Genomic DNA, 20,553 nt, shown 5'->3' on the forward strand with positions numbered 1-20,553 from the left:
AGGAAGTAAAATGCCACATATCTTCAATCAGCTAGAGAAAGACACAACAAAAAAAAATGACTGGAATCTGAAGCCAGGCAAATTCAAAATATAAGGCAGACATTTTAAATAGTAACAGCAGTTAACCTCTGGAGGAAGTTAACAAGGACAGCAGCTGATTCTGTACATCTTGTCTTTGAAAAAGACTAGGTATTATTATAGAAGATGTGCTCAAGTTAGACAGAAGTCACTGGATTGAAAAGAAAGATGATGTGGTGACTCATGACTTACAGGTCAACCCAAATGCTCTTACCGTCCCTTCTGCCTTAAACTCTGTGAACCTATGAACACATACAAGTAAAACTCGCTCCCAGGAAGAAGTGTCCATGTCCTCATTGCCACTGGGCCTCTCAGATTTAACAGCTCACACAAGACACTCAAATAAAACACAGAGTTGTGCATTTCTTAAAGACACCCGAGTCCAAACACTGCTTCACTGGGAAAACAAAGCAGTATTTCCAAACCACAGTAAGTCTTCAACAGCCTGTTTTTCTTTGAGCTCTATTTTAGAAAGATGGATTGGCATGCATGGGTGGCCAAAAGAAAGGAGAAGAAATACAAAATTATATTTACTGGCAAAATTTGTATTCAGTTTCCTATCCCAAGGCTTTTCCTGTGAGACTGAAAAGTGACTGTAAAATCTACCTTTACCTGGGTGGTCTTGTAGACCATGGCCTGTATTTGACATGTAGATAGGTTCTCATCCCTCTTTTCCTTCCAGTAGAAGGCAAGAGGCATCACCTCAAACACCAATGCACACTTGAGTGGCTTGTGATACTGATTAGCAGCCAGCTGGAAGGATTCAACTGTGCTACTGATGGGCTGCAATGGAAGATCACAATCAGCCAGCAGCTGAGGAGATACAGCAAGTGCCTTGAGGACACACAAAAATGTTCAAGAGCCACAGATTCCAACTACAGTGCAATGAGCTCATTTTATTCTCAGCATTGTAAGGTCTTTGAAATCCCCTGCTTGAGTCATGAAACAATCTGAAACAATGATTCCAGTAGGACACTACTGGAATTCCAAAATTTTCACCTTACTAGTCCTCCTAACCCCAGAAGGCAGTAACACTGAATGACTGGAACTGTTTATTGCAAATTAGTACTCTCAGGTCAACTCCCTGCTTTCTTACTGGTTTACCATACCACATGCAAGTATCCCTATTTATAAGATAGTTACAGGTACCTCACAAAGACACATACCATGGCTTCATAAAGACTGCAGATTGTTTAACATTTGCAAGCTACTTAAAGACCTTAGGCTAACTGCCTAAAATTATCCAATTGTAATCCCAGTGTTGGTATCAAATAATTTTAAGCGGCCTGCTAGATCCCCAAAAGACTCTACTGTCACAAGTGTTTCAGTAGCAATCAGAATTGCCATAGATATCTATGCATTTGTAAATTTGTATTGATCAGTATCAACAAATCTTACATTTTATACACGTTGAGTACTTATTTATTCGGGCTTTATTTTCTTCCATGTCTGCTACACACTAAAAAAAAAAAAAAAAAAAAAAAAAAGACAACCAAATTGCAACAAATATCTTATTTCAGTACAGGAATACACTGAAACAAAAGTTGGAACTGAAAAGTCACTAGGATTGAAGAATAATAATTCAGAAAAGCAAGGCTTTTTCCAAGTATTCTAAATTAGCCCTGCTGCAGGAACTTCAAAAGAAATATGTAGTCAATCAAAAAGACAACAGCTGCTTCAGAAGTCAAGGTTTTAGAATTCATCAAGAAGGCTAAAACAGTCTATATTTATTTTAAAAGATCACGAGAGTCTGCCACTTCTGTAATACCACAGTTTGAATTCACAGATACTGCTTAGAAAGTTATGAGAAACCTCAGCACTACCAAAACTTACTTGGTGGAAATTCTCAGTTTAGCAGACTCTACTACAACCAAGGTAAAAGCACATGCTTCAATCTTACAGTAGGAGGGCACTGCATCATTTGACAGAGTATGACAAAGATAAAATGACCCCAAGACAAGAAGGCAGATGAAGGCTCACAAGACGGAAGGAGAACTTTTAACCACACAAAAGTCAAAATGCGTGTCTGGACCGGGAATTATTCTTACATCTTTTAAAACCAGGGAGGACTTTCTGTGATGCAGCAGAAGACAGAGGTAAAACATGAAAATAAAGCTTTCTGGAGGGTATAAAAGCCTATGTATATACAAAGTCTGAAAATAATTACATGCACCTCCTATTGCACATTGTATTGAAACAATTGCAAGAGAAGAGTGTTTGAGTGACACACTCGCTCTTTGGCAAGAAGATTCAGGGCATTCTTGGCAATTCGTGCTGTTCAGGAATACTGATGTACTGATTGCAGGAGCTGCCCACAGAAAACAGCACATAGTCTTCTAAACACAAAATCAGCAGTTTCCCAACTTTTCCAAACGCAGCTCTCACTTCAGTGGGCTTACAATCCCCACCAACCAAACAGATAGCTGTATTTCAGGCCAGGCCACAATCCCACCATTATTCCTGCAAGTGCACATCTCACAGCAGATTTTTCAAGCATGATGTCAAGATGACTTCCACAAACTGCAGGATTGAAGTGCTGTAATTACATTCCCATTTAAAACACTCATATACGGAAGAGCAGCAAGAAACCACATCTTCTAAATATGCATTTCTCAGCTACAATTCCCTGTGGATTACATGAAAGACATGAGAAAGAGGTGACTTCATTATAACCCAAAGGAGTACCCTCTCACACCAAAAAAGCCTTTCACTTTCCACACCTTCCTAGGCTTGCCATCAGATGTTTGTAACAAAAAGGCAAGTAACATAAGCTTGCAAAATGCATATATATGAGAAAGAATTCTTAGTCTGAAATCCAACCCTACTTCTCATCTCTAAATTAACTGTTGAATCATACATAAAAGAGTTCTCACTAAAAATACTACAGTAATATTTCTATGGAGTATATTATCTCTTTTCAAAGAGAAACCACACCATCATGTTGTTAAATAGCACCATTCTCTGTATCCTTGCTTCTGAGAAACTGGGAAGTTAATAGCATCTGAAGGGGTCCTTTAGCAGCAGATGCATTACTATCTATCTAGTCAGCACACAGAAGTGTATTTACATGGGAAATTACTTGCTCTAATTATTCATCATTCACTTCCAGTTTCAACATTTCAACCTAGGGAAGGTGAGAATCCATACAGCTGCTGTACAGAGCTAACCAGTATTCTTGGGACACCCATTCTAAGTAGTAATAAGATCAAAAATAGCAAGTGATACTTGAATGCAGATGGTTTGTTGAATTTGCAATTGGAAGCAGAAGGTGAAGATTATGAGCCGGAGCTGGAAATAAAGTGCACACTCTTGATGGCAAGAACTGGATGCTTGCCAGTTTTATGAGCAATATAAAAAATTAAAAAAAAATCCATTTATTGTCTAAAATGGCATTCCGATGGTTCACACAAAGACGCTCACACAAACATGCTTCTCCTGTTTTACTTCCCCAGTACCAACAGCTAGGAATATCTCATGACTGCTGATAACCTGGCACAAGAGTATTGATTCATAATAAGCTCAGACTTCTATGGAGCACACTAGGAACTGTAAAGAAGTTGTGGAAGGTAGATTAAGATCAATAAAAAACTGGCAGAAAACATCTCTAAACATGCTCCTCTGTATGTACCTGCAATTGCACAGAATCGCATACACCACACTCGACTCTCATACCTGATCTTTTATAAAATCCTTTATTTGCTGCTCATTCTAATTCGTCTGTAGAGGCTGGTGTGAATTTAACTAATTGAACATGGATGACAGAAACCTAACAAGTACTTTTCAGTCTCGAAGACTGAATGGCAGAACTTAACTGGAATCTGAAGCTTCAGAAACAACATCATCAATCCTGTTACATCTGCTACCAGAACTACTTCAATAATGGCTGACTGAAAATGTCTGTCCAGGCATTTCAACTGCTTCAACTTAGAACTATCTGTTCAAAACAGGTGCTTTCTGATTATATTACAATGTTTCTTGGTCTACAGTAACGCACAGAACAAAATAGAATACTGGTTTCTATGACATTATTTAGAGCCCAGTTTTGTTAAGCTGGGTTTGTTAAGATAAGTTTCTAGACCTCCTTAGGGAAAAAAAGATTGCAAAATGTTCGCAAGATGATTCATCTAAGACTAACATCATTATTAATTAGTCCTCTAGCTAATCAAGGAAAATGACATTAAGTCCATCATCAAGACACCAAATGAATTCAAAACCTAAAGAGAAGTTCAAAAAAACATTCCTACCAGTGCTATTAAAAGTACAGTATGTAAAAAAAACCCCCACCACTGAAGATTTTTTTTTAAGTTAATACTTTCTTAAGATACAGTAATCCATAGGACATTCAGGTTCCTTATTCCCAGTGTTTTATAGCAACATTGTCCACTAATAGCACCAAATTGAAAAAAGCTGATTATTGCAGTAATACCCATAAGCGTTATAGTCTGTATCTTATTCTGAGTTTAGCAGCAACACAGCTCCGAGGAACCAATACAACTACAGAGAAAGTACACATTCTTTAAAATACACTTTTCATTTTTATAAAACTGAACCTAAAAAGGAATCAAGCTACCGCACACTTTTTGGTTGCTGCATATTTACTAACACTAGTGCATTTACAAATCTTTATGCCATTTATGCTGTAGAGAAAATGTTTTCTTCAATTGACTGAAACATGATAAAATGTCAGTGGAAATTTCTATCACAGACTATTTTCCTGAATTTCAGAACCAGCAATTCATACAACTACAAATGATAGAGCAAGAGTACTTGGCTGATGGAGAAAATGAAAAAACATTCTGTCTACACAAATATTCCCAGCAGTAGACACTTGGACCACAATGTTTATTTTAATGGATGGAGAGTGAGTGAGAAAAAAAATTGGTTTTTTTTCCTACAATGTTTAAAAGCTTCTAATATTTTTATTAATATTATACATGCAGTCATGGGTCTGCTGATATTACTGCTGGGTTGACAGGTTCCTTGCATACCCTGTACAGCTGAGACTATGTGCAAAACTCAGCCAAAGACACAGAGCAAAGATCACATCCCCTAAATCCAGAGAGCACTTGAGATCAGCAAGATGATTCTATAAAGCTTTAACGTTCCAGATTAAAATCATCATCATATGTGATATTTTCTCTCTGCTATTTCACATATGAGATCAAACATTCAGCAGATTCAGCAATGTCCTCAAAATACACAGTAAAACTTCTACCCCTGTACATACACCTACATCTATACATCTCTCAAACAGAAAGTATGGTCAGGCAGTGTGCTGAATCAAGCAAAATAAAGGCTGAAGAACAGGACCTTCTTGAATCAATTCCTTGCCTTGAAGCTGAATTACTGAGTGATGGTGAAGGCTTCATATCTGCGTACCCCAGTTTCTAAAGCTGTAAAATGGGAATAACTTGTTAATCTACTGGGTATATAGCCAAGACACATACCTATTTGTAAATGTTTTGAAGGTACTCGGATTCAAGTAAATCTATAAAATTAGTTTTCTTTATTATTTATATTTTAATGTATTTATATTTTACTTTGATTTCAAAGCAGACATTAACTTTTTAATTAGAAATCTCAGCATCTACCTATTAACAATGCCATGAATAATGCTACTTACATAGCAGTTTTAAACTATAGGTCTCAAAGCATTTTATCAAAGACAATATTGTTGTACTGATCTTATAGACATGGAAACTGTGGCACACTAAGAATTGAGTTGCTCCCATTCAGCAAGCAGAAGTTGTGTTTTGTCAGTGCCTTAGCTATAAGAACTATCTGCCGAAGAAAAATAATTGAAATATCGCATTTTTTAGTTCTCATTAATTTTTGTTTATTTCTCAAGAATCTTGCGAGATAGCCTGTGTGTCCTCTACTGTGTTCAGGTACCAGTGTGGCAAAACAAGTCGGAACTCGGAGCAGACAGGTGACTGAAGATCAGTTATTTAAACTGGTACTAGTCACCTTGTGTTTCCTGCATACTCAGTGGAGGAAAAAAGGGTATTTCTGGAGGGATGATTTAGTTCACCCTAAAATAAATACCTAATGCAGGCTAGATTGAGGTGCTTGTTTCTTTTCACTGACTAAAGGAAATGCAGAGTGATGAGCTCAGACTTGCACAAGCAGCTTTCAAACATTTCAAGTTACAATAGTGGTCCTTGCAAACTCATGAGACAAAGGGGAAAATACTCCTTAAATTGCTACTGATCTCTAGCCCATATATATGTAACTACTTTTTCAACAACTTTATATTTTTGTACATTATTTAGCTGAAAATTTTCCAGTCAGGTCTTCATTTAATCAGTTGCTCTCTTAGCTGTTTATTTATTATCAGGCAATGTGCCAAAAAATGGTTGGTTGTATCAGGGCTGCATCTGCCTTGACAGATCTAGACTGGCAAGGAGTTTATTGTCCATGCACCTTGCACACCCTCCACATCTGTCACCATTCTGCAGCGCAGCAGCCCAGCCCAGCAACAGCCTCTCACCATCACTGAGTGATGCTCAGCAGCACTGGTGGCACAGTGACCACCATTCAGTCCTGTCACTCATCTGACAAAAACCACCATTAGGTCATTTTCAGGTCATGTTCACAAATATATCTTTTCACTCAAACTTTACTAAATGCTGAGGGCAAGCAAAAAAGGAGTATTATCTTATGGAATGTTACATTTGCTGAGGGGTGCAGCATCTCAAATTTTGTACAATATTTAGAATAGAATATTTCATTTTTATTCTGTTTTCCTCATAAGTCCTGAGTTTGCTGAGTTCATTACACAAAGGCATTATCACAAGTACATAAGCATTCATTAAAATAAAACAAAAAACAAAAACACCTCCCCCACAGGGAAAAAAAAAGCACACAAACAAAAAAAAGCCAGAAAAAACAACATTAATTTGAGAGTTTGCATGTACTTCAAAACTTTCCATTTCTAGGGAGAGATTCCCTGTATTTCCAATACATATTGCTTCAATGACAACATCATTTTCAATTATAATATTTTTCTGGCATTGGCAGAGGAAAGAAAGGAGCAGCCACATGTCATATTTGTGTGGCACTATGGCAGCTACATCTCAGGAGACCTAAATCAAGTTCTCCATTTACCACACATAATCACTAAGGGAGACAACCTGGATGTCCTTGACCCAGCCCTCCCACTTACACATGCAAAACAAAACAAACACACAAAAGGTTGCAACAACAAAAGCCAAGATTTGCTTCTGTACCGAAACGTGTCCCTTACATGGACAGGGCTGGGAAATCCAGCACTTGATGCTCTAGGAGGTTAAGCACCTCAGCTTCACTATAACCAATTAAAAGTGAATAGCCATAGAAGTAGAGATACTACTGTAGGGTAATAAACCAGACTTTATCAGTGACAGTGGTGCACATTACAAACTTCAAACTCATTCCTTGCTCTAATCCATCAGAAACTTCCTGGCTTTAACAGGCTATAAACAGCAGAAGCTTTGAAGTCCAAGGATTAGGATCACTAATAGACAGACTGAACGAGAGGCTGGCTGAAGAGGCAAGTGGAATGCCCTGCATGGGTCTGGAATAAAACAAGTTAATTTAATCAAACTGACCTCTCTCTAGCCATAGGCCAAGAGATTACAATGGTTATGGCAGTAATAAAGGCGCAAGGGACACTAGAAACAAATAGTTATTTGGTTCAACGCAATGCTTAGGATAAAACTGCCTGTGGTTTCAACTGTGTTCTCAAATCCACAATGTTATGCTCTTCAAGTAAAAGTTTTTGGTTTTGTTTTAAAAAACACCTAGTTTATGACTTAGTGGCAATCGAGGCAGAAAAAAAAAATCAAACACACTTCATTTTTCAAGAATTTTAAATGCAAGATTAATAGAATGATTTAACAAAAAACATCGTTCTAATGATTTATTTGCTTTGACTCTCCTATATCTCAGATCCGCTCAAGGGAAATGTGGAAACAAACCATTTGGGTTTAATCGACTTGAATTCAGTGCTCACATAACTAAATAGAACACTAAGCCATTCTGCTTTTAGAAAAAACTTATTGGTGCAAAAATTTCAGTTATTATCAATTTATATGCAACACTTCTTACTCTAAAGGACTGCAAAACATTTAATAAACCCACTAAAGGTGTTTAGTACAGCAGTATTACAGAATAATTTTTAAAGCAAACAATAAAACTACTCTGCTTTAAGCTGGAGGAAGTTGCCAAAATGGCAAATGAGCCAAGTGAACGGTAGCAGTAGCTTGGCTCTGAGAAGCTGTTAGAAGATGGTTAATTGAGACAAGTGGTCAGGGATTAATTCGTACATTGTATCTTTCCGCTATAAAGAATAGCTAACTTCGAAGAGTGGAAAATGACAGCAGCTGAGGCCTCTGAAGAGAGAATTATAAAGCAGAGAGTCTTAAAGACATGCTTTATCCACTACAAAAGAATCCACAAGGTTCTATACCATCAAATATAGCAATTTTTTGAACACATATTTCTAGAAGGCAACATTTATTCTTCCACAAAATCACCATGTTTTCAGACGAGAATGACAGATCCGTATGCACAGCATACAGGAAACAAACTCGTTTACAGCTACTGCCTCTACTGTATTTAATCAAGAATATGAAGAGGAGGCTTTAGTTGCCCAGAACAATGCTCAGGATTTTAGTATTAGTGTTTGGAACTTGGAAGAAGCTCATCCTAGCAAGCAATAAGCATGGAAATAAAATGAGCACTGTTGGAGCGGCTGCCTGGCACTGGAGAGGATTACACAGGCCAAGCCTAGAGACCTTCCTTCACACGGGACAACGCCTTCTGGCTCTCACAGCCACACCATGGAGATTTCGCAAAGGAATTCACCCATGTCTGCTGAGGACCTGGGAGAAGAGCAAGAGCAACATGGTCTCGTGAGGCAGACAGCCCAGGCTGGGAGAAAAGGGAGCTGGTGCAAGAAGAGCAGCCACGGTGCGTGCAGGGCTGTTCTGGGGAAGGAGACAGGAGAAAGATGGGATGAGGATCTTGGGTTTGAAAAAAGATGGGATTAGGATCTTGAGCAGCAAGGTGTGAGGACCAGGCAGCCTGAGGCTGAGGCCCTAGCACGAGGGGATACAGTACGGCAGCAGGCCCGGCCAGCAGGCACCCATGCCAGCAAAGCATGCCTCAGCTACTGAAAATTAAACACATTAATTCGGAGATTTACGGCACTGAGCTCACGCTGGAGTCGTTAATACATTTTTGAAACTGAATCGTCTTACAAAAATCTACATATTTAAATCATTTGAGGAAAGGTCTGTGAATATGCCCTCAAACTACAATAACCATTAATTCAAAAAGTTTAAAATATCATGCAGACTTCACCAGACTCATTCATAAAGACTACAAACAACAACATAGTATCATATGTGTTGGAAACAGAAACATTTAAATACAGGCACTTGGTCTTGTTTTACTGGGCTAGTGATAGTCTAGTGGTGTGGGACCTTCTTTTCAGACGCTCAAAATGTCCTGATTTTTCATTTAATCAGTCAAAATATTCACTTGTTTTATAGCACAAACTGCTTCAAACTACTTTGCTGCTTTGAACCACATTTGTCCTAGAAAACAGTCTAGTAGAAGCAGTGTTCACTGCAATGAGAGAGTGTCTACAGAGAAATAAAACCAAGCACTGATGAATCAAAGATGGGTCTCTCCTTACCACTCCCCAAAATAAAGTACAGAAGTGCTGCTGTGACTATTGTATCTGCTACCTTTGATTCAGAATTTAGCAGCAAAACAACTGGTATGCTTTGATTTTTTCTTTTAATCTACTTTGGCTTTTCTCATTTCGCTTTCAAAAACATTGCCACCAAAAAAAAAACCAAAAAACAAACTGCCCCACAAACAAACAAACAAAAGAAAACCACCACAAAAAAGCCCCTCTGAAATTTATTATTTTGAAGTAACCATGAAATAGTTTTCAAAGACATATTAATGAAGTAGAAGAGAGGTCATTCTGTAACAAGTGCAAGTAGGCATGCTATCCTCAATTATATCTTCCTCTACCACACCTACCACAAGGTCTTACCTTCTGGTGGATTCTTATTCTGGTTGTTCCAGACAACTAACAGTTTGGACAGACTCGGCACTTTAGACACCTCTGTGATGACTCGGAAAAGGCTCTCCACCCGGTCATAGGTCAGAACTATGGCTGTGAAACCTTGAGACTGAGGTGGGATCAGTGGTAGAAAGAGTGGGTTGCTCACACTGCTCCATTTCTGTGAAAGAAAACAAGAAAAAAGGAAAACAATTCAATTAAAGTGAATTCTCAAAGTAGGGAGTAATTATTACAGCAGTGAGTAATTAACTTAGTCAGGTTCAAATCAAGCAGGCTGACTCTCCAATACTGGCAAAAGTGGACTCCAGCAATTTCTCAAAAACTTTATTCCAGTCTCTTTCTTAAATCATTTTTGCTTCGCTGTAACATTGCAAACAAGAGGGGTTTTAGGTAAAAAATAAAGTGGAAAAGCCAGATAGATTTGTAGAGAAGGAAAACCATGGTGAATTTTGAACCCAGCAAGCATGACTCAGTTCTCATTTACTAGTTATTGTTTCAAGACATTTATATTGATAGTCAGGACTCAACAAATACAGAGAAACCAGCAGTAAAACTTCAGAAGTGAAAAAGAGTTAACAACAACAAAACCAAAGCAGCAAAAACATAAACCTGACATAAAATGTGTACCCAAGCAAAAAAAAAGGTAAAAGCGGGCACTAAAAGGAATAATGTACTAGGTTCCACAAAACTGTGTTGGTTCTATGGTGGAAATAACACCTATTGCATTTAAAAAAAAAAAAAAAAAAAAAAAAAAAGAGGCATGAGATGCAAATATGAACTTCAGAGAGTTATCTGCTCCTTGTGAGTTTTAACTAGGGCATCCCTTTTGAGACTTTTAAGGTTCTACTTCGATACACTGCCAGAATAAGGAAGCCAGCTCAGCTGGCAAAAGGCAAGACAGACAACTAAATTCTCACTGACTGTGCCAACCTCCTTTGGAACCAACAATGCAGGGGATAAAGCAGAGAAGGAACCATTCAACAGGACTGAAAGCGCCGGCATTTCAGTCTCAACTTTTCCATTCCAGGTAATGTTCTGAGCAGGGTCGGACAGAGAAGCAAAGGGAATAACAAGACATTTTGGGATGAGGTGAAAAGGGGAGTTGGGAAAGCAGAAACAGAGTGATGCTGTTTTGCAGGAAAGTCTTGAATCCTAGCCTGTAAAAACTACGAACACTCCGAAGAGGTTAGTAACTGCCAGCCGTTTACAGAAATATTGTGAGAATCTCCAGCTAAACTCACACCATGAGCCTGCTTGTATCAGGAGGAAAGTAAGTTTTACAGACTCAAAGTTATCAGCTCATATTTGCTATTTTCCTTATCCTGATTTAGTCTTTGGGTTACTTTATACACCAAACAATCACCCTCCTCATGTTTAGTGGTTAGACACCTCTTATTAGAATAACTTATAGGATGAGGTGAATAGAGAGCCTGTTTACTAAAAGAGAGCATAACATTTTGACCATTTTGGTAAAGGAAAAAAAAAAAAAAAGATATATGATTTCCTTCTACAAACACATCAACACTGAAAAGGGGATAAATATGTGAGGTGAAAAAGGGACACTTGAAGTTAAGCACAGCATTGGCACACTGTTTTATCCAGGATAGTCTAAGGGTATGTTCCAGGCAGGAGTCTGTCAGTAGGAGTAATACTCTTCAGTAGACTTCCTGAAATAGTTGGAAAGAGGGACTAGTCTTCAGCTACACGTACTTTATCAAGTCCAGTACAACTTAAACTGTTTGTGAGGTTCCTAATGGGAAGCATAAAGTTCTAGTTTTTATCCAACAGGAGTAATAGGATAATGTAGAAATAGTAACAGCATAATATGGAACTTCGGTTCATGGAAGGGATATAGCTGTTATAGCAGAGGACTAGACATACAGAAAATATATAACTATTACTTCAGCAACTGATATGTGCAGAGATAAATCTGCTTTCAGATCACTCAATTTTCTAAAATTAAAGCTTTTATACATACTTCCGCTAATTTTACAAGAAGACCGGTACTAGACCAAGACAGTCCTCTGATTTTTCTCCAGCTTCAATAATTCCCACAGCAAATCACAATCTAAATGTTACCAGAGCATAATCCATCTCATTAAAGCTTTACAGACTCATTTTCACACAACCCCCACCCCAAGACTGTTATTACCCAAATGACCCTTGTAATAACGTCGAGCAGCTTCTTAAAACAACTTTCAGAAATCTCTTCACGTTAACACTTGAAGCAGAGGTTTAACATCATACTCAGCAGAGTGCCAATAAAACCCTACATTTCTGCCCAAAAAGAAAAAAATAACAGAGTAACCTATGGGCAATGCTGTATTTCATACTTACAGGTGAGTATTGCCACCTAAATGAATGGCTCCCACTTGAAGTTTATCTAGCAACCTTTTCTCTCTGCTCACAGCATTTCCTAACAAATTACTTGTTATAATATCCTCAGAAAAGGATTATTCCTTTTCTACCATCTACAACTATTTCGGGTACATTACTTAAATTCCAACTTTTACTGCTTTCAGAAAAGCACAAAAATTCTCCCTCGGTGGTTATAACTTAAGAAAAACAAGGCATCTTTTGGGGTGTTTTTGCTCATGCATCTACTAAAGGATGATGGAGGGAGGGAAAAGCCTGTAGACACTCACTAATGGATGGGAGAACCAAGCCTCTCATTTGAGAAAAACATTTGAAAAAGGCAATTAAGCATCTCTCAAGTGCCATTAAGAGCCAACCCCCTGCTGCCTGCCTGAAGAGTGTGTCTACAGTCTGAGACCTATTGACCCCACTTTCTGCAGGAAATCGGGCAAATTCAAGCCTCCATAATTTGCTAAAGTCTTCCAGATTTCTGCTTGGGAAAAGCAAACCATACAGGCAATTAATTCAACAGCAACCTAATTAAATCTCCATTATGGCAGCAAAGCATGAAATGGATAATGACATAAGGATGGGTTCTCCCAGTCACTGCTCAAGAAACCAAGTGATGAAGGAATATTTGCTCCAGTCCCATCTTTATTAACATTCTTGATGGAAATTCACAGGAACTTTCACTCTCAGAAATAAGAGCAAACAGCAATGCTGGATTGATCATCCATTAGCTTTCTTTGACAAAGTGGTGACACTTCAGCTGCAGATAAGAGAACCCTTTGCTCTTGCCCTCCAGCTAATACCATTAGAGAAGGCAGGATAATTAATCTAAGATTAATAGGTAGTTTGCTGTGAATCATTTTTATGGGCAAAAAGGATCAAGTTCAAATGCCAGTTTCCTAAGAGTAATCTCATGTCACTTAAGTCTCACAGTCTCAGTTGTCTGACAGCTCTTTGCAGCTCACATGAAAAGTCAAAGTAGTGAGACCTGAATGACAGTGAGAACTCAGGGATAGCCTGAAGCTGGGGAGAAAAGAGAATTTAGGAATCGGCACATAAACAGGAAAGGATTCAGACTGCTGCAGTTGTCCTGTGCATGCTTTCCACAAGGGTGCATGTGTAATAATGCCTTAGAAATAAGACACTTTGCTATACATATATCACATATTGCTCTCCTCTTGGTTATTAAAACCAACTTTATTCTATTTTAGAAAAAGTTAATACATTAAGATACATTAAGATAATGTATCAAGGGAGCTGAATTCTCATTATGTGGAATACTTAAGACAGGGCTCGATGTGGAGTTTTCAGGTACAAGTTAGCAGAGAAGTTTTAAACAGACTGTTCTTCACAGGATACAGAAGTGAGATAGATGGGAGCTTCACGGCACCAATGAACACAACTGAACTGAGAACTGGCCAATCATTATAAATGCTACAGAGCATTGAAGGTACTGGAAAAATACCAGACATAACTAAGACAGGGTCCTACTCCAAAACTTCTTATTTGGGTGTACACTAAGTACCACTGAAAGAGACTTGAAGAAAGACACAGCAGACACACTACAAACTGCATCCCAGAATGGTCTCCAGGAAAACAAGGCTGTGTAAGATGTCCCATATCATAGAAGCGAGTTAAAAAAATCCCAGCTTTCATTCAGTGGGAAAACTCAGCAACAGCACTTCAGAAGAATAACATTTCACTGCTCCCATGAAGAAGACCGTGGGCTTTCCTCCCTGTCTATTTTACTTTCAACAACTAGACTCAGTGCTTTTTGTAACCATCACATTAGTGAAAACACATTGTTGGAACAACAACAACCCATTGACTTTTAAAAGCACAGAGGTAAGAACAACAGTGTGTTGAACTTAAACAGTAGCTAAGCAGTTCTTCTACACATCCAAGCAAAGCAGGGATGTATATCCCCTTCCTCTGCGGGTAAGGCTTTTTCAGCTGGGTTGTTCTGAATATTAACCTAACCTCAATGTGGTTTCAATTATGCATTACCAGACCAAAAAAAAGCCTTGATTTATTCTATTTTGCTCCAATTATTCATGATAAGTTTCTATTGAATACTTTGAGAAAGTATTTCATCATGCTTCCCATCCTCAAGTGGTCATAGGGCAAAAGCAAAGGAATTAACCCTCTCTGCTTCTCCAGCACCAGCCACAGTGCTCACATTCTGCAGAATCACGAGCCAAACTGCAGTGGCCGGCATTCCATGTTTCGATGAATATCATAAACCCTCCTCAAAAACATTTTAGCCACAGGACAAACAGGAGTTTCTACCTATTCCTTCTTGAGTGATGAAATCTGATACTGCCATGAAGCACGAATTTTGATTGCCAAAATACAGCATGTAACTAAGTTATTCAGCACCTTTTTTTTTGTTTATCCACTTCAATCTAATCAGCTGTCTGAGCCCTTCTGGCAGAATCTATCGGCTGAACACATTCTTAGACAAAAAAAACTCAACTTCAGGCTCATCTCTTCAACTCCTTAATTTCAGTAACTTGTCAAAGAAATTAATTTGCAGTGAGGAGACTTATCAAGAACTGAGTTCATATTTACAGGTGCCATAATATTTACACTTTTTTAATCCTTCCATCAATTTTATTGCCATTCTTTTGTAAGATTATTAGTAATAATATTATAACCTTAAAAAGAACATTCAAATAATTGGAAAGAGAACTATGAAAAAGATTCATGTTTTTCTCTGTGTGGTTTTTTTTTTCCTTCCCCTGCTGTAAGTCAACATAGCAGCTCCTGACCCAAAACACCCTGGCTATGACATAATCTGAATTGGGAAAATGGAGCTTAACATACCTTTCATGCTCCCAAAGCCAGAAAGGACAGGCAGCACTGAAAGGATGACTTGTGGAATCCAAAGCAAAAAGGTCCTATATTTTTTCTTTTTTTAAGTTAATGATGCCCATTACATAAAATATAGCTGCACAGTTATGAAGGCACAGGTGGCATCAGGCAGTGCAACAAACAAGGTTAGAACAATAACAATGAAACCCTTGCCTTCTGCCAGCAAAGCTGTACAGTTTCTTTGGGTGCATCTCAAAACCAGCTTTGCTAAGATTAAAAACGTGTCTCTCACTTGTATGTTTAGGTATCTACTTCCAATCTAAAGACAAAGCAAAAATCTCGTAGAGAAAATAAAATCTAACAGTATTAAATGGTTAGATGTAGTCTTAAGAACTAAAATGTCATTCAAGTGAAATACATGAAATTCAGTTTCCGATTCTGTCAACCAAAGCCAAAAATTTGTTGTTCATGCCTCAAAGGATATAATTTACAATGGAAATAAACCTACACACTTGATACTAGCCACACAGCATATAACTGTGAAGCTAGCTACGACTGTGTACGAGAAGAATCCTTATCTCTGGGCAGATAAGCTAAATAACCGTTAAATCATGTTACGTGCACGCACATGCACACACACACCAACCAATATTTATAGCTGAATACATATGGTATACTCAACTTGTCCGTAATATCAACACTGGAAAAGCATATCCATAAACTGAAATTTATTTAGTATAAGAAAGAATATCTATATTCCAACACAGTAAATAAAGCAAAATTTCACCCAGCTGATTCGAACCATCACACAGGGTGGCTGTAAACACAGGAGGAACAGAAACTTATGCTGTTCAATGGAAAAAAATACCAGCTGTTCATTGCCCAAAAAAGTGCTAACTTGTTCGCATTTACAGGTAAATAAACAAGGGTATGTTGATACTTGTTTGATGCTTTAAAGATGATGAATGGTACCAGGACAGAAGTACAGTTACAACAGTGGCATTATCTGGAGACTGAGGGTTGTAAAATACTAGTCAAAGAGCTCAGAAATAGTTTAATTGCTTAACAAGTGTCAACTGCCTGCTAATTGGCAGAAGCCCATGAAGTATTCTATAACTGAACATCCTACTTAGGCTTCATTAAATGAATGGCACTTTTACCCTAAGTTAATTTGGCTATTTTAGTTTAAACCAAATGACAGTGCTGTTTTCTGCCTCACTGGGAGAAATGAAATCTGGTATGTTTATTGTTCGGCATAGTGATATTCTCAAGTGATTATTAAACTATGGTCTCTATCATTCAAGGTCAAAGCTCAAAAGCAGCCCCTGACAAAAAAAAAAACCCTCTAATGTTTTATAGCTCTACATATAAACAGGCTTGAAAGAATTTCAACCAAAGCAACTACAGAAATCTGGAAAAAACCCTGTCTTATTCCTTTTTCAGAAACCCATGTACATGTTAGCAAGGTATAAGGCAGAGTAAGAGGAGAATTTAAATAGCAAAAAAGCACAAGTGAGAAAGTAATTTATGACTATTAAAGTATAACAAAGTATTTAATTGAAGATAGCCTCAAACCCAGGTCATTAGTTTGAATCCAGCCCAAACTGGTAGCCATGGGAATGCACACTGTAAAAGTGGTCATTTTCTGGCTTACTTGAACGTAACTGATTGTCTCTGCCTAATGGGTAATGGCTGGGCCAAGAAATACAAAAGGCATTGAACTCTCATGCCTGCAGCAAAAGACTGTCTGAGACATAAAGGACTCAAGAGGTCCAGGAATAACTTTCAGGCACCAAAAATACCATTTGCCCCTCTTCATTAAAAGGAAGAAATATCTTGCAGTGCATTTTTACTGGAAGTACTATACCATAACATATTAGCATGTTATATCCTCCTATTCTTCCAGTTCCTCAATGGGATAATGGATGAGTAGGAAAATAATCCATTCTATAAAGTATTTTTTTTCTTTAGAAAAAGCCAAGAGTTTTCAGTCAACCCACACAAACACATTACATTGAGGAAGCGATCCAAAAATTTAATGTACTAAGTACAGAGTTAACTGCATATGCATTTATCTTCTGTGTACCTTATACTCCTTCCTGCTGGAAAAACGCCCTTCTGCACTGCTGCTGTATCCACACTGTGGTGAAGATACTCAGGCAACATTCTCACTAATATTTTGAGCCAATATAAGCCAAACTAACGCCAAAAAAAGCAGCTTTCCAGCCACCCAGTCCCTCCCTTGCTCCCTTTCTTCCCCCAAACCCCTTCTTTTTTTTCTTTTGCTGGGTAAGTTTTATATGAGGAAAATTATTTCAGTTAAATCACCACAAGTGAATTAGAAAATTCAAAAAGAAGGCAGCACACAGAGACAGAAATCGTCATCCAACTGTAGAAGAGTGCAGAACTGCTTCTTTTGGCAAGAATACCTGCTTATAGTGGTTTCAAATGTTTGGGAAACTACAGACTCAACACAAGGTGTTTCTTTGTGTTGAGACTTGAGGAATATCTGGGGAACAGGAATAAAGCTTATCTATATGCAGATCTAGCCACGAGCATGCCTCACTGCATTTAAATGCATTAATATCACTTGCATGCTGACTGTCCAAGACAATAGTTATCTCCTCAGATACAAACATCAATGCTCAAAAGAGAATAAACATTATTATGTTTGCAGATATGTTTTAATTCCTGCACTGCAATATCAGAGTTCAAAATAAAGCAAAGAGAAAATCTTCAGAAAATAGCCATAAGTCCCTACCGGTCCTACTTTGCAAGTGACATCAAACTTGAGGCAGCCTTTTGTGAAAGATGCAGCTTTCTCTTCACAGGTGCTGTTCTTACAAACTTACTTAATCATATATATGAGGGTCCTAAAAATCTCTTTTATCTACCATACTTACAGGCTGTAATCTGTTAAATGTTTGCTAACTCAAAATACATTCAATTCTACTGTACTATAATCAAAATAATAAAAGTCAGTACTTCATAGGAAATAGACTGAAATTAGATGATGAATCTTAAAACTGGAAGCAAACTCATGAGGCTTCAATAGCTCAACCAAAAGCAGAGCAAAATGCATGCCTGAGAGAATTATGAGCTACCCTAATTGTCAAAGTAGAAATAATGTTTTTACTGCTTTATTTTACAGCTGGTGCAGTTGTAAGAATTGGGCAGCAAAACAATTAACAACCAGGACATTTTATCAAGCTCTGTTTTTCTACTACTTCCCAGGATCCTAGTGACACACTAAGCAAAATTAACTCCTGTAAGTACATAAAGAAAAAGAAATTTTAAACCAAGGAAACAGGCAAGTAAGCAACTACGGCCAAGGATCTTCTCTAGCTAAGGATTCTCCTCTGCATGATGACCCTGCACAGACAGCAAGCTCTTTATCTGTTAGTAAGGTGTATCTGTCCTAGCAAGTAAGCTCATAAAACCATTAAAGCTAGCTTTTCTGTATAAATGTTAAACAGGTAAAACAATGCTCTCATTTTCAAAACCTTACTGTTCAGAACACAGGGGTCTGAGGTCTATTTACAGCCCTGTACTGATTAAAGAAATCACTGGGTAACTGCAGTAAGTCCCTTGCCTTAAAATGGTGATTGCACCTCTGCACCTTCTGGTCACCTGCCTGCAGCTTCTACATCCTCTTTCTGCAGGTCCACAGTCCTACCTAAAGTGAGTAAGGGGAAAGAGGGCATATAGAGGACCACTGCACTTAATTCAACTGACCACAACATCACGAGGAACAACAAGCAGAGGTAGATGCTGAGCCAGGTGAGTTTGAAGGCAGAACAGACGTGGCAAGTTCTGGAGGTACGGCTCTGGCCAGGAACATAAGCTTTCACGACAGCCAGTTACTCACACATTTCACTGTGGTACTAATGTTAACTCACAGGTGCTTCATTTTAACAGTTACCAATATCCTGGCCCTGAGGCCAACCTGAAAGAATTTGCTTCAAATGCTTTGGTCTTGGAGGACTTTATTTAAAGAAGAATATGGTGATTTTCTTGTAAATGAGGAACATATTCAAGTAATCTTTAGTTATTTTGTCTTCTTATCAGAGTTAAAGGATACAGTTGCCATCTTCTGCTAACTCAAATATATACCTACTTTCCATCTTTTCCTGGATGTTTCATCCAGGCTTACTAGAAATCATTACACTGCTATGAGTGGACATTAGGCATGAGCTTAGATGAGAAACATACTCCAGCTCAAGTGCATCATTATTCCCCTGACAAGCAGACGCTAACTATGGAATTTCAACTAGCAAAATTATTTAACAAAGCAACAACGGTAAAATAACTATTATTAAATTTATTGACTTATTAAATTTCCTAGCAAATACTGTACATATAATCACCTTCTAAATTGTCTGAAGCTAGAAATTAGCTCAGTCCTGAAAAATATGTTCCTCTATAGACCACAACTGTAATATGCTCTCACCTCAAAGAGATAAAACATATTCAAACCAAAAAAAAAAAACAAGAAATCTCAAAGATAAGTTGGAGAAGGCTTCAGTTATTTGCTTCAAATGAAACAACAAGGATTGAAACCAAAGAGTATTAGCTGGCTTAAAAAAAAAAAAAAGGAGCCTCATGGAAGGAAATTTGGTTACATGCTCAGAGTAGCTATCAAAATCCCCAGTTAAAGATAGCACAGGGTTGTGTACTGCTGTTCTACAAATTTAACTGCTCTTGAACAATTCCCAATCCGAGTTCTATTTTCTTTAACTGACCCTCTGAGAAAGGGTCACAAGCACTCTGCATTGCTGGCTAATATGGAGCTTACACAGCCCATAAAGGAACTTTTAATGATATTTCTGTTTCATATTGAAGCAAGAAATGAATTCATGCACATATTAAGCAATTTTCATAGACTAGGATAAACATCAAATTCTTTCAACTGAGACATAAAACCACCAAGGAACTGACCGTTCATGGCATGAGAGAGGCACAATACGAGGTGTTAACTCCAACGTCCTGGACAAATTCCAGCTCGTCTGGCTGCAGTCAGCCTTCTCGCTTCTCTTTGCAATGGCACATTGAGACAATATTCCTGCCTGCTCCTTGCACTGCCCCAGCACGGTACCGCTCTTACGTGTTCCTCCACAGTTCCAGAGCTCTGTTCTGTATGTTGCTGTGTCTGTGGTCATAAACCTTCTGCTTAAGGACCTCTAGGTTGAATTACTAATATAACTTCTTTTTCCACG

At 38.1% G+C, this 20,553-nt stretch overlaps 1 protein-coding gene across 2 annotated transcripts in view; it reads right to left on the reverse strand.

The window, feature by feature from the left end:
- Window positions 1–20,553, reverse strand: part of EXT2 (exostosin glycosyltransferase 2) — a 78,342-nt gene that overhangs the window by 20,321 nt on the left and 37,468 nt on the right. For both annotated transcript variants that reach the window (XM_082058521.1, XM_082058522.1), the window contains exon 9: window positions 10,130–10,319. In XM_082058521.1, coding sequence (XP_081914647.1) covers window positions 10,130–10,319 — 190 coding nt within the window. The remainder of the gene's footprint in view (window positions 1–10,129; window positions 10,320–20,553) is intronic.

The sequence above is a fragment of the Streptopelia decaocto genome, assembly GCF_964273445.1.
Source record: "Streptopelia decaocto genome assembly, chromosome: 7".
Taxonomy (NCBI): Eukaryota; Metazoa; Chordata; class Aves; order Columbiformes; family Columbidae; genus Streptopelia; species Streptopelia decaocto.